The sequence below is a fragment of the Ovis canadensis genome, chromosome 16 (genome assembly GCF_042477335.2).
Source record: "Ovis canadensis isolate MfBH-ARS-UI-01 breed Bighorn chromosome 16, ARS-UI_OviCan_v2, whole genome shotgun sequence".
In the NCBI taxonomy this organism is placed as follows: Eukaryota; Metazoa; Chordata; class Mammalia; order Artiodactyla; family Bovidae; genus Ovis; species Ovis canadensis.
The window spans coordinates 27,535,467-27,551,698 of NC_091260.1; the positions used below are offsets into that span (position 1 = coordinate 27,535,467).

The 16,232-nt window shown below is 36.4% G+C and overlaps 1 protein-coding gene across 1 annotated transcript in view; it reads right to left on the bottom strand.

The window, feature by feature from the left end:
- CWC27 (CWC27 spliceosome associated cyclophilin) overlaps positions 1 to 16,232 on the bottom strand; it is a 255,917-nt gene that overhangs the window by 98,189 nt on the left and 141,496 nt on the right. Inside the window, exon 11 of the mRNA XM_069556311.1 lies at positions 8,175 to 8,278. Coding sequence (XP_069412412.1) covers positions 8,175 to 8,278 — 104 coding nt within the window. The remainder of the gene's footprint in view (positions 1 to 8,174; positions 8,279 to 16,232) is intronic.

Consider the following 16,232-nt stretch of genomic DNA (forward strand, 5'->3'; position numbering starts at 1 on the left):
TATAAAGTTGTGAAAATAATATCTTTTTCAAATTTGATTAAGTGCTGCAAGATGTTGAAGAAACTCAGCACTCAAATGAGTTATATGTTTGATGTCATTTTTGGCAAAGCCTCAGAAAATGTCACATAAAAGAAAAACATCTTACTTAAAATAAGGTCTTGACAGCAGTCTGGAATAGTTAACACCATTCCCAAATGGAATTGCTGGTTATAATCAAACTTTTAATGACGGTATTAGTTCCCTCTTCGAGACAATTTAAATACCCAAACAAAACAAAATAAAATAACAATATGTGCACGCACACATACACAGCCCTCACCTCTTTTATTTTCTAATGTGGACGAATTTTTAATTATTTCAATTCAAGCTCCAAATATCTTACAGATTTATCAATGGCCACTTGGGAAATGACAAGATGGCAAGCTACCAGGCAATGTCAGTCTTCTTGTTTTAACTTATGAGAGGTACAAATAATTCCCATCAGCAATGCAGATGGAGTCCCTCACATCTTCTAAACCCCTGAATTAAAAACATTGGGAAATTTTCATCTCTCATTTACATTTATACAGTCTTTATCATCTTCTAAAGTCTACTCTATCAGATATGAGAGAATGAAGAGGAAGACATGTCCCTAAAAGCAAGTTGTCCATTTAAGAGTTAACAGTCAATTCACTTGGAAAGTTTGAAAAATATATATATTACAAAAAAGATTATGATAAAATAGGATTATGGAAAACAATACGCATGTGTTTCTGGCATGAAGATTTAAAAGTACAGAAAAATAAATATCACAAAGTTAACCATGGCTATCTTTGGAAGACGTATTATGGAGTGGTCTTTCTTTTTCTCATTTATACTTTTCTATATTTCTGCTATCTTTGCAAAGGACATATGTTACTTTTACAATTGGGAGAAATAACATACTTTTTTTTCTTTTTAAAAAGAGACAGTTATGGCCAAAGGTTAATACTTATCCGAATCAATTAATAAACCTATATTTAATGGGTTAGGAATGGCATTGATATTAAAAAGGAAGACAGGCTGCAGTTACTAAAAAAATAGCTTAAGGTTTTTGTCAAATTTCCAATATTGGAATTACATCAATCACCAGGCAAAAAGAATGCTTATTAAAAAACTATATTAAGACAGTGAAGGGCAGCAAAGAGGTATTCCTAATACACTGGCTTTTAAAAGTAGCAAGAGATGAGAGTCCTAAGTAACTGCTAGGAGGTCTGCAAGACGGCACAGAATTCAAGAAAATAAAATTAAATATGCCCACAATGTATAATTCTTAAAGCACAACAAGATTTGTTCATGGTGGCTAGCAAAAAGTCTGAGAAGGACTGTCTAAAAAAGAATAGAGTTCGCTATGGACTCACAAATTAAAGATAATCATCTCTTACTCACTTTATAAAAAGATTAAATTCTTGGTCTAATTGCGAGGGTATGTACATCTTTATACTTGTTATATGCTTTTAAAAGTCTTTATTATTTTAAAAAGTATATTTTTGAAAAACATACTGTTACAAATAAACATAAATGTAAATGTACATAAATGTAGTAAATGTACGTAAATGTAGTAAAGGTACATAAATGTAGTAAACTGCATTCAATAAGATTTCACTTGACAGACTGTCCTGACTATAGAAGAAAGCTTCATTTTTCCAGGACTTCTAGGAAATGAAGGATTCCACACAATTAACTATTTCAGATAAAAAAATCTTATCTTTAGCTGATAAAATAATTAAAAACAGTTTTTCAATCAATCAAGTTAGACCCACTGCCCATTCTCTGCCTTATTAAACAGTAATAAACAACATCTAAACTTTTCTTAATGAACCAGGGTTATTAAAATGAGCATCAATAATTTGAATATTGACATACTTTCAAATATAGTGAAATATCATCTATAGTAAATATGTCCATAACATTCCACTACCACCTTCCTGTGTTTCCTTACCTAATGTAGTGTTCAGTATCAACTCTTACTGCTACCTGAACGGATGTCCCCAGCTGTATCTTTATCTCTCACTTTAAAAAATTTTATTTTCTTTTTAGTTCAATAAAATAGTAGGCTAGGAAGATCCACAGGGAAGTCCTGCCCTGGGTTTTCCTTTATTTCCTTTATTTATTTTCTAGTCCTTGAGATATACTTTATACACCATCAAATTTTCCCTTTTAAAGAGGACTGTCCCACACTTGTATTATTCTTTAACTTGTTTTGAAACGTAAAATCAGATAAACAATTTGTTAGTACCATGCTCAAAGTAAGAATCTATAGACTATTACTGACGGTTGGACTGAAAGGCTTTCTATAAGTCAAGGGCAAATATACTTTCACTTTTCTGTGTAAATAACATTAAAAGGTGGCAATACAGTAAGAGCAGACTATGGGAAAAATAGGTCTGATACTTCTAGCCTCCAAGAAAAAAATGATGACTTAAGACTCCCTGAAGAGAGTTAACTGCTGTGGCAAACAGGACCAGTTTGCTCAGAGAGGAATTAATTATACATAGTATCAGGCACAACACAGAGCTAACATTCCACAATGGTTTCTGTTTCTTATAAAAACCAAGATTAAGCTAGTTTAACATAATATGTTAGACGAAAAGTAGTTAAAAAAAAACCAAAAAACTATATACTTTCACAACCTATTAAGCGTGAAGGGCCTTAATCTGACTTAATCCAGCATTAAAAAGACTGTTTGAAGAAACCTGAAATGGCCCAGAGCAATTTGAGAGGTACTAAGCACCTCAGGGATGTGTTGCATGAAGAGGCTTTTAAATTCTTTCTTGATTTACAAGCTCAGATTGCTCTTCCTCCTCTAATTTCTGGCACTAGTCATACAGCAGGTATTGTGTGCCTGGAACTTTGAAAAGAGGATCTGACACCTTATCTCCCTAAAGCTGATTAGAGAATATGTCCAAACATGTATTTCTATGTGACTGTGTTCAGTTTGGTACTGGTTTTGATATGATGAAACTTAAAGAAATCTGGAAAGGACTTAGAGGCATAATTTAATGAAAAGGATTATATAGTTTATTAAAGAACTTGACAGAGCCAACCCAGGAAACCAACTCTATCTCCAATTAACTATCAATCTTACTTGAAATTTATTACCCCCTACAAAAATCCTATGCACAGGCCTGGATGATTTACAGTGGGACTAAAGAGACTCCCAGGCTGTAAACAGACTGTCCTGCAGTACATCTCTTTTGACACTGCTGGTATCTAAAGTAAAACACCACATTCCTTGTTTACTTAAATTGGGATGTTAGAGCCTACTGCAGAATCTGTATTCAACTGAGAAATGTAACTGTTTTGAATTTTAGAATCAAGTTTCACATTACTATTCCGTCACATTCTAGTTCTCTAATTTACTGAAGCCTTCTTTTACACATTAGCTGAAGCCTTTAAAAACTAAATAGGTGGCAGAGCAATGGCAAAAATTATGAGGTTATATTTATGTAGTGCTCTTCTTCATACATAGAAGCATAATTACATCTATTACCTGACCATATCTCTGTGATAGAAGAAAGAGCAGAACTTGAGGTTTACTGGGAAGACTGAAGGGAAAAATGGATGGCCCCATATTCAATTTTACTACATAGAGAAGCTTTTTTACTACACTAGTGTTAAAAAAGATTTATACATTGACTCAATTATATGTACATGCTTTCATACTAGGACAGAGATGTTAAGAGGCTTCTGGTTTACGGATCAATATTCTTTTCCGGGGAACAGCTTTGTTGAGGCATAACTAGCATACAAATGAGCTGTACATGTTTGAACATGCACAGTTTGCAAATGAGCTGTACACGTTTGAACATGCACAGTTTGATGGGTCTGAACATGTGCATATACTCAGGGGCCACTATCACTACAATCAGGTAATATCAAAATGGCAATGTATTTAGAATTGCTTAATTGTATGTGGTCCAAAGTATTTATTAATGTAAAAGTAACAATGAATTTTAATTATTTTATTTTCTGTCATAGTGGAACTGAAGGAATTAATATAGAATAAATACAGTAAAACATTAAAAAAGCAGACCTTCTGTTAAGATTATATAAAATCTCATTTTAGATTTTCTATATGGAGAAACAGATGGATCCTGGTTTCAAAGTACTTTCCTCAGGTAATAGAAAAGATTTAGAAGCCAAACTGGTTAAAATGAAAAAAGGGAAAGTTAAAGTATTAGTCACTCAGTCATGACTGACTCTGCGACCCCATGGACTGTAGCCCGCCTGCTCCTCTGCCTGTGGAATTCTTCACACAAGAATACTGGAGTGGGTTGCCATTCCCTTCTCCAGGAGATCTTCTCAACCGAGGGATCAAAAAAGGGTTTCCCCCCATTGCAAGTAGATTCTTTCCCATCTGAGCCACCAGGAAAGCCCATGGTTAGAATACAAATTCCTAATTATCTACACAGATCTGGCTAAGGATCTAGCTCAGGAAATTCGACAGAGATGATAAAACTAAGGGAATACTACTCCCTGATCAAAGGTGATTCCCTGCGATGACAGCAGCCCTGAGGAGAGCACCACATCTTCTAGAGCGCCTGCCTGCGTGGGAGACCTCCATTCACACACTGACCGAGCTCGGGAAACCAGTGCAGGGACAGCAGCACACAGAAGCTTTCTTGTTCTTAGGGGTCTCTTGCCAAGTGCTTTTAATGCGGAAGTAATACATTAAATTCTAAAAAAAAGTGGCAGTAGTCAGCAAGTATTAGACTTGCCAAATTAATTCATAAAATCAGGAAATACTACTACTGGAAGCTTTACTTAAGAATGCAAATACGTAGTTCATACACACATACTTTTTAAGAAAGAATATAATTATAAAAATACAACTGTGAAAACACAGTTAAGGAAAGCTCATTGTGAGATTTAATTTATGTCATATTTACATGTAGCTATGTTGATTAGAGGCTTTAATTCTAACACCATATTAAAATTCATATTTTAAGTTTGTAAGTCTGGACAGAGAACAAAATAAAACCATGAATAACTATATTTCTCTTACAAATATAAAATTATTATTTTTTATATAGCACTGTAAATTTATTAAAGGTCTTCTCATTACCTAATTCGGAGAGGGCAATGGCAACCCCCTCCAGTACTTTTGCCTGGAAAATCCCATGGATGGGGGAGCCTGGTAGGCTGCAGGCCATGGGGTCGGGCAGCAGTTGGACACGACTGAGCGACTTCACCTTTCACTTTCCACTTTCATGCATTGGAGAAGGAAACGGCAACCCACTCCAGTGTTCTTGCCTGGAGAATCCCAGGGACGGCAGAGCCTGGTGGGCTGCCGTCTATGGGGTCGCACAGAGTCGGACACGACTGAAGTGACTTAGCAGCAGCAGCAGCAGCATTACCTAATTTACTTCTTACAAGCAACCTGAAAGGTGCACAATGCATTTTATCTCTGGATTTATGATAAAAAACCAGAGTCACTAAAGCTTAAAAAACTTCAATGCTAGTAACTGAAAGTGAGTCAATACCTTCCTGTATACCTTGAAAGAAAACATAACATTCTAAACGATTCTTATAACCATTAGTGTTACAGATAAATGAGCACCTAGTATTAATGTCAAAATTTGTATTAAAAATAGTAAATTCTTCTTAACGAAGTATTCCAAGTAATAAAAGTAGTAGTAATCAAGAAAACAGTCACCATTAGAACACCACAGTAAATAACTGTTGCCTGTATGCAATATCCATCAATGGAGGCTGAAATTAGTGGGAGGAAATTCAAAAAGAAGCAGGATATTTGTGTAGTCGCAAAATATCTTCCCCCACAACAGTTATAATTTCAAAGGGAAAAAGCAACTTAACAGTGTAGCAACTAAGCAGAAACCACATTAACCAGGTGATCATGGTAGTATCACCAATAAAAAGAAAGCCGACATCTTGTTACTTCTGGAACAATGTATGGAGAAGGACACCCCACTTATGTGGCAATCTTTCCAACAAATGTGTAACCTCAGTCTAATCATAAGAAAACAGGAGACAAACTCAACCTGAGACATTCTACAAAATATCTAATCAGGATTCTCCGAAGTGTCAAGGTCAGGAAAGACAAGAAAGGATGGGGGAAGTGTTAAAAATGAGAAGAGACTAAGGAGACATGATGACTAAATGTGGTATGGAATTCTGGAAGGAATTACAGAACAGACAAAGGACATTAGTGGGAAAACTGATGAAATTCTAATAAGTTCTGCAGTTAGTAATAGTGCTGTGTTAACATTAATTGCTTAGTTTTGATCCTTGTACTATGGTTATATAAGACCTTAACATTAAAGGTATATGGAAACTCCTGATTTTTATAACTGCTGTGTAAACCTAAAATTATTTCAAAATAATACAAAAAATAAATGGCCCATTCTGAGACTAAAAGAAAAACGACAGCAACCAAATGACCACACTTTTAGAGAAGCTAATTTTAACTGCCTTTCAGATTTAGGGAAAACCCAGGTATTTCTAGATGATACAAGAGAAATTAAATTGAGAAAATTACCAATATAATTCTCTAATTACAGCATAGAAAGTTTTAATCTGGTTAACTTTCATATAAACAGACTGAAATAAGCTCCAGAAGACTCTTTTTTTGTGTGTTAAGAAATCAATGTTTTAAGACTCAAATCTTTCTTTACCTAATTGTATTAAGTATTTCAAAGGCAGATAAATTAACTCAGCAATGTTTACGTCTAGTATAAGTCTTAACCATACAGCTCTATTTAAGAAACTTCCTACTGCAGTTCTCTCACTTCTTTGAGATCATAAACTACAAAAGCAAGAACCATCCATTGCCAACTTCACAGTACATCATGGACTTTGAGATGGAGTGTGGGAATAACAATTACTAGCTCAGAAAAGAATAAAAAAATGAAGATCTTCCCAGTTAAAAGGAATTACTTTCATATATTTAGAGTGCTTTTTAATTATAAGAAACAATCTCCTGGGAAAATTATACATAAACTTAAAGAATCCTTATTGTACTTCTTCAAATCTCAATATTGCCAATATATCTTCTTTCTATTCTGGGTTACATTTTACCAATATGATCTAGTCACATATATAAGTTTATCCTTTTTTGGGTGAGTTAACTTTTTAATAATTTGTTTCATTCAAACATATTTTGGCAATTTCAAGTTCTTCATCAAGTATCTTGCCTTTACTACAATAGTCATTGGGAACATGGTGCAAATCATCTAAGAACTTTGAGCTTTAGAGGGTTATGTGGTATAACTTGCACTACTTAAAATAAATAATAATCACATGGTCAAATGCTGTACCACTGTTTGGTTTTGGAATGTGTATTCTTTAAGGTTAGATGTTACATCTTATGCTTTATCCCCAGTCACTATTACAGAACCTAGTATCAATTGATACAATTATTCATGCTTTCCAAAAGGGAGAATACACAAGATATATGCACAAAGCAAATTTATTAAGCCAAATTTAGTGTACATTATTAAAGATAACAATTAAATTTCTGATCATGTTCACCAAATCTATAACGTATTTTACTATTATAAAGAGAAGACAGATTAGAGGGTTCCAATTGCTATTTTGGAAACTGAACATTACATGTTTCATAGCTGAAACAGTTAAAAGATCTTCAGTGCAATAGCTTTTCTGAAGCTGTTCTAGCTTAATAAAAATAAAAAAAATCACAGTACAATAAAGAAATATTTAACTTGTATAAAAAGCAGGGTATTATTCTGATAAGCTTTTGATCATTTTTATCAATGTTTTAGATTTTCTGTACTTAAATAAGAGAAAAATAAAAAACCAGGAATTTGTATTTAATACTATTCAATGATGTATGAATAATGTTTATACAAGTGCCATGTGCAGGGCCTAAACACTTTTATCAAATGTTTTAAAGAGTACACAATGTTAAAAAAAAAAACAACACTCTATCCTGTGCACTTCTAGATATGTGCTATGACAACATAAGTTTTGCCTGATGTTAACTACTCTCTTTATTAAGCAACAGTAGTTATGATCACATTTGACTGAATTTCCTTTTCAGACAAAAGTTCTAAGTGAAACAATTTTATTGACTAACTAGCCAAACAAAGTAATAAATACCACCACCACTCAATTCAGGAAGGAGAGAGGGAAGAAATACCAAGTGAAAATATAAGCTTGATAACCGTGCTTACCTTCACTTCTTTTTTCTGCTTGTTTTGCGGAATTTTCTGCTTTCTTCTGTTTTGCTGCTAAGAGTTCCCGCTTTAATTGTCTTGCTTCTTTTCTGAGCTCTTCACTACAAATCAAAAACAATTATGTAAGTTTATAACAGACTGAGAAAAGCTGTTCAGCAAAAAAACCTGAACCCAGTTGTCATGTACGGTAAGAAAACATAAATAATGTAATTCATTTTGTTTCTGTGTATGTGTATTTATGGTATGGAAGTGAAATGAAGTGACAGTCACTCAGTCGTGTCTGACTCTCTGCAATCCCATGGACTGTAGCCTGCCAGGCTTCTCTGTCCATGGAATTCTCCAGGCAAGAATACTAGAGTGGGTTGCCATTCCCTTCTCCAGGGGATCTTCCTGACCCAGGGATTGAACCTGGGTCTCCCTCACTACAGGCAGATTCTTTACCATCTGAACCACAGGGTATGGAAACATACTTAAAAGATATATTAAAAGTTGTGATTTCACCAAAGCAATATAATATGAAAGTGAAAGTGAAGTCGCTCTGTCCAACTCTTTGAGACCCCATGGACTGTAGCCTACCAGGCTCCTCCATCCATGGGATTTTCCAGGCAAGAATACTGGAGTGGGTTGTCATTTTAGAACCCAGGTCTCCCGCATTGCAGGCAGACGCTTTACTATGAAATATAGGGGCATCCCAGGTGGAACAGTGGTAAAGAATCCTCTTGCCAATACAGGAGACCCAGGAAAGGCAGGTTCGATTCCTAGGTTGGGAAGATGCCCTGGAGAAGGAATTGGCAACCCACTCCAGATTCCTGCCTGAAAAATTCCATAAACAGAGGAGCCTGGTGGGCTCCTCCATGAGGTCGCAAAGAGCTAGACATGACTGAAGCAACTTAGCACACACACAGGCACGCACTATGAAATATAGCCCTTCAAGTATATCAAACAGTTGATGAGCGATAAATGAACCTTTGTTCTCCCTCTAATTTACTTTCAAATTTAACATTCTAAATTCAGTTTAATAACACACGGAGATTCCGAATCAAAACAAACTTTTTAATATAAATACTATTCTCTAAACTTGGGCATACACAAAAAATATCTGACTTCAAAACTTACTGAATTCCTGAACTGGTACCAGTAACTACCACTTACCAAGCAATTATTACATGCTAGGAACAATGCTAAAATTTGTCTTAAACTCAGTTCATTTCTAACCCTTTTTTATTACATGCTAGGAGCAATGCTAAATTTTTTTTAAACTCAATTAGTTTTTAAACCTTTTGATACCACAATTTACCAAATAATTTTCTCTTCTGTGAAACCTATCAGGCTGAGATAGTTTGATAATTAGTACAATCATATATCAAAGGCAAATGAAGATGTAAGTGCTAGCTTTACTGCAACACTTACATGTTATGTGACTGGTTTCTACAAGCCACTTTAGGGCAGGAGATTCAATTTCAATAATTGGAAACAATTATTAACTGCTCATGTCATGAACCCTGTGAGTCACTTGCAAATAGTTAAAACTATGCATTTTATATCTGTGATGGTCAGGCATTCACTCTATTTTCAACACGCTAGAGTGTGTCATGAAGACTGAGAACACTGTAGCCCAAGGAGGCACCCCATTCTGGAAGTCTCTAAAGACACTGGTTCTACGCTGATTCAGCCTTTAGTCCAGCTCAGCAGTTCAGTCGCTCAGTCATGTCCAACTCTTTGTGACTCCATGGACTGCAGCATACCAGGCTTCCCTGTCCATCACCAACTCCTGGAGCTTGCTCAAACTCATGTCCATCGCAGTGGTGACACCATCCAACCATCTCATCCTCTGTCGTCCCCTTCTCCTCCCGCCTTCAATCTTTCCTAGCATCAGGGTCTTTTCCAATGAGTCATTTCTTCACATCAGGTGGCCAAAGTATTGGAGTTTCAGCTTTAGCATCAGTCCTTCCAATGAACACCCAGGACTGATCTCCTTTAGGATGGACTGGTTGGCTCTCCTTGCAGTCCAAGGACTCAAGAGTCTTCTCCAACACCACAGTCCAAAAGCATCAATTCTTTGGCATTCAGCTTTCTTTATAGTCCAACTCTCACATTCATACATGACTACTGGAAAAACCATAGCTTTGACTAGATGGAACTTTGTTGGTAAAGTAATATCTCTGCTTTTTAACACGCTGTCTAGGCTGGTCATAGGTTTTCTTCCAAGGAGCATGCGTCTTTTAACTTCATGGCTGCAGTTACCATCTCCAGTGATTTTGGCGCCCCCAAAATAAAGCCTTTAGTGCTTCCTCCTAAACTCCAAGTCTCAATTTTTTTTTACTCCTGTCCTGTATTAGAGTCACCAAACTGATGGGTTTTATAATGTGTGTGACTCAGTTCTTTTCACACTTTTTCTGTATCAAACACACACAGCCCTATTTGTATGTATCTACATGACCTCCAAGGTCCTCAATTCTGAAACTTCCCTCTCTGATCACTATGCTTTTAACTTTCTCAGTCTTTCATTCCTACTGAACTTAGCTCACTCTTCTATGAATGAAAGCCAACTCCTTAATCACAGTTCATGGTCCACCAGTCTTATTCTAACCCAACTGGCTCTCTGTGCATTCTGATGCTATGGTCAGTCATTTCCCTCATGTCCTCACCAGGATCCTTAATTTTCTTGTTTGTCCTGTTGGATGCATCATAATCATCTACAAGAATTGTTAAAACATGTTCAGGGAGACGTATCTCCAGGAAATATGATTTCTTTAGAGGTGAGGCGTTGCCTGGAATTCGCTCCTGTGACAAGTTACCCAGGTGACTCTAACATCACTCAAGTTTGGGACCCAATGCCTTAGGACCTTACTACAGAAATTATCTTCTCTTTCTTAACAATTTCAAGTGCTTCTACTTTACTGATCCTTTCATTCGGCCAACAGCATACTCAAATTTCCCCGTACTCTGCTCCAAACAAGAGATCATTATCTTTACAAGTGGACTCCTTGCCTGAAAGAACAGCTTATATACAGAATCTAATTCATCAAGCTCTAAGTTCTTTTTTTTTCTTTTTTTTAAGCTCTAAGTTCTTAATCTCTTGCAATCGATCCTTCTTGTACTCTACTGAAATTCGTTCTGTATCAGTCAAGTTCGTTGGTCTTTTCTCAGTCCTCTTCTTCCTCTTTGGCCTTCTTATCATCCAATGATATGAACTACTTCCTTCTGAAAATTTCTGCTAATCAGACTAGGTACCACTTTAGAGTCCTGATTCTCCATTTCTCCTCTGAATTACTCTTTCTCTTCTCATACTATAATTGTCATTTTCCTCATTTCTATACCCTGTATGCTGGCATTTTATCTAATCTTATAAACTATCACTTCTATAATAGGATATTTCCAAATCTAGATGTTTCCCCCTATACTTCTATCTATTACAAATCTCTACATAAATTAGTACTGTTCAACAGAAATATAAGCCAAGACACACATACAATTTTGTTTCCTAGCACATTTTAAAAACTGGTAAAAAGAAACAGGTTAATTTTAAAAACATATTTTATTTAGCTCAATAACTAAAAATATCCAAAGTATTATTATGTTAACATGGAATCAATATAAGAATATTAATAAATACACTATTTTACATTTTTTCCATACTAACTCTTCTAAATGCAGTGTGTATTTCACACTTAAAGGACATCTCAATTCAAACTAGTCACAGGTCAAGGGCATAGATCCAGATGTAGTTTGAGGCTAGATGTCACAAGAATTACAAACTCTCTATGTCCAAACTCCAAATCATCTTTTCCCTGGTCAAATCTGTTCCTTCTCCTGAAGTCCCTATTTGATCACGAGACCGATTTCCTTCTAATAACCAAACTTTAAACTTCCCCTGGGACTGTTCACCCTCCCTTTCACTGAATCACTGTCCCAGTGTGTCATTTTCCGATTTCTCTCTTACATGCAACTGCTCTTCTTGACTCTCACCATCAATGCCTGGGTTAGGCTCTCATGATCTATCTCTCAGATAAATGTGATTACTTCCTATTTCTTGAAGTTATATGAAAACAGAAAATAGCAACCACATCTTTGCTCCATCTACTAAATACTAGCTTAAGTTTTTTTTTTTTTTGGTAAATAATTCAAGAAATTCAGATGATATTTTCCGAAGACTAAGGTGATGGGAAGGTTATTTTGAAAGCTGAAGAAGTGCTGCATGACAGCCGAACAAACTAGTTATCAGGGTGATCTGAAGTATGCAAAGAATGAGGGGCAATGAGAGTATAAACTATTGTAGAGCCAGTAAAGCAAAGATATCAAAAAGACTAACACAGATATTAAAGCACAGATATTAAACAGATCAGAACGTCCTTATTTAAAAGCCAATTCCATCACTTATTGTCTGGAAGATCTAACAACAATTATTTAACTTCTCTGAGATTCAGTTTCCTCAGCTATAAAGTCAGAGTAAGGTATTTAAAATATTGGGCATTCAGTACATTTTCAACAAATGATGGCTATTATTATTTGGATCTGTTAAAAATAGTACCAGAGTTAAGGTCTGTTTGTCAAGTAGGAATATTTTCTTATATTATTTATTATAAACAAATGCCACCTCTACTGCATATGAAGATCAACTCTGTTCATAATTTTTAAAAAGGGTAATAAATGTTTAATGCCAGCTTCTAAAAATCTACTCTTAAATAGACAAAGATTTAGATACACTGCTGAAGTAGCCATAATAATAAACAAACTGAACAATGATGAATAAGAACTCAAAAAAGACAAAGTAAGAGGTTTTTGTCTATATACATAAAACTATGTTTCATTATACTGAATTTTTCAAGTAATTAAAAATTTACAACACTGTCAAAATCTCTCAAGACTATTCAAACAACACCATTTGTTAGTACACGTGGAATCTGTAACTCTTAGAATGAAGTGCATGTTTTTAACCTAGTCTTTAGATAACAGTCTAGTTTTAGGGGACCCAATCTTATATTCTCTGGAATACAATTTCATTCATTGGTAATAGAATATCTTTGAACCTGCTAAAAAAAGAATGAAAATTGTAAGCCTGGACTATATGTCACTTTACACAGCTTACAAAGCAAGAATACAAACTGTGGGCTTGCTTGAGTCCAGGCAGCATCTGTTTGGCTTCCTCAGAGCCTAGTTTCCACCTGTATGATAAAATAAATACTTCTATAGCTACTGTTAATTTTAAGCTAATTAATTTTTTTCCTAATAGATCTTTAATTTGGATTCATTTGAATTTTAACATGGTTTTTATGACATCAGCATCAGCTAATTAGCCATCAGTTAATAATTCATCATATATATTTTTTTAATTTGGTAAATCTGTAGTATCAGTTCAGTTGAGTTTAGTCGCTCAGTTGTGTCCGACTCTTGCGACCCCATGAACCGCAGCACACCAGGCCTCCCTGGTCCATCACCAACTCCCGGAGTTCACCTAAACTCATGTCCATTGAGTTGGTGATGCCACCCAGGCATCTCATCCTCTGTTGTCCCCTTCTCTTCCTGCCCTCCATCTTTCCCAGCATCAGGGTCTTTTCCAATGAGTTAGCTCTTCGCATAAGGTGGGCAAAGTATTGGAGTTTCAGCTTCAACATCAGTCCTTCCAATGAATACTCAGGACTGATTTCCTCTAGGATGGACTGACTAGATCTCCTTGCAGTCCAGGAGACTCTCAAGAGTCTATTCAACACCACAGTTCAAAAGCATCAATTCTTTGGCGCTCAGCTTTCTTTATAGTCCAACTCTCACATCCATACACGACCACTGGAAAAACAATCGCCTTGACTAGACGGACCTGTGTTGACAAAGTAATGTCTCTGCTTTTTAATATGTTGTCTAGGAGTAAGCATCTTTTAATTTCATGGCTGCAATCACCATTTGCAGTGATTTTGGAGCCCAGAAAAATAAAGTCAGCCACTGTTTCCCCATCTATTTCCCATGAAGTGACGGGACCAGATGCCATGATCTTCATTTTCTGAATGTTGAGCTTTAAGCCAACTTTTTCACTCTCCTCTTTCACTGTCATCAAAAGGCTCTTAGTTCTTCTTCATTTTCTGCCATGAGTGGTGTCACCTGCATATGAGAGGTTATTGATATTTCCCCCCGCAATCTTGATTCCAGCTTGTGCTTCCTCCAGCCCAGTGTTTCTCATGATATACTCTGCACATAAGTTAAATAAGCAGTACACTTTGCTCCAATGAAAAAAATAATTAAAAAAAAATCACCCCAGTAAAATATCAGGAGCCTCCACTTCCCTATGACCACAGTCTCCATCTTGGTCTACATGCTTCTGGTCTGACCTTTCTTACATTCACTTTGCACACTGAGGCCAAATCCTACAATTCTACTTACTGATCATTATAACTCCCTAAGTCCTACTGACTCGTGCACTAATTTCTTTCCCCAGCATTCAAGTGCCTCTCATGAGAAACTGTGGAACTACTTTTTAATTTTATCTGTCACAGATCCTCTACAATTACTCTAAATTTCAGCCAAAACATACTAGGCATAATTACCTTGGCAAACTCTGAGCTTCACCACACATACCCCTTTGTTCGTGCCATTTCCATTACCTAAAATGGTCTTTATTTCCTATTTCTGCTAACTAAAGTCTTCCTCATTTTTCAAGGTTTCATGGCGAAAGTAGCCCCTGAGCACAGCCTTGGGGCAAGGTTGTCAAGCTCACTGAACCTCAATTTTCTTATCTATCAGTTCATTTCAGTTCAGTTCAGTTGCTTAGTCGTGTCCGACTCTTTGAGACCTGATGAACCGCAGCACGCCAAGACTACCTGTCCATCACCAACTCCCGGAATCCACCCAAACTCCTGTCCATCGAGTTGGTGACACCATCCAACCCATCTCATCCTCTGTCGTCCACTTCTCCTCCATCGCTCAATCATCCCCAGCATCAGGGTCTTTTCCAATGAGTCAACTCTTCGTATAAGGTGGCCAAAGTATTGGAGTTTCAGCTTCAACATCAGTCCTTCTAATGAACACCCAGGACTGATCTCCTTTAGGATGGACTGGTTGGATCTCCTTGAAGTCCAAGAGACTCTCAAGAGTCTTCTCCAACACCACAGTTCAAAAGCATCACTTCTTCGGCACTCAGCTTTCTTCACAGTCCAACTCTCACATCCATACATGACCACTGGAAAAACCATAGCCTTGACTAGACAGATCTTTGCTGGCAAAATAATGTCTCTGCTTTTTAATATGCTGTCTAGGTTGGTCATTACTTTCCTTCCAAGGAGTAAGCATCTTTTAATTTCATGGCTGCAATCACTATCTGCAATGATTTTGGAGCCCAGAAAAATAGTCAGCCACTGTTTCCACTGTTTCCCCATCTATCTGCCATGAAGTGATGGGACCAGATGCCATGATCTTAGTTTTCTGAATGTTGAGCTTTAAGACAACTTTTGCACTCTCCTCTTTCATTTTCATCAAGAGGCTCTTTAGTTCGTCTTCACTTTCTGCCATAAGGGTGGTGTCATCTGCATATCTGAGGTTATTTATATTTCTCCCGGCAATCTTGATTCTAGCTTGTGCTTCCTCCAGCCCAGAATTTCTCATGATGTGCTCTGCATATAAGTTAAATAAGCAGGGTGACAATATAGAGCTTTGATGTACTCCTTTTCCTATTTGAAACCAATCTGTTGTTCCATGTCCAGTTCTAACTGTTGCTTTCTGACCTGTATACAGGTTTCTCAAGAGGCAGGTCAGGTGGTCTGGTATTCCCATCTCTTTCAGAATTTTCTACAGTTTATTGTGATTTGCACAGTCAAAGGTTTTGGCATAGTCAATAAAGCAGAAATAGATATTCTTCCAGAACTCTCTTGCTTTTTTGATGATGCAGTGGATGTTGGCAATTTGATCTCTGGTTCCTCTGCCTTTTCTAAAACCAGCTTGAACATCTGGAAGTTCATGGTTCACGTATTGCTGAAGCCTGGCTTGGAGAATTTTAAGCATTACTTTACTAGCGTGTCAGATGAGTGCAATTGTGCAGTAGTTTGAGCATTCTCTGGCATTGCCTTTCTT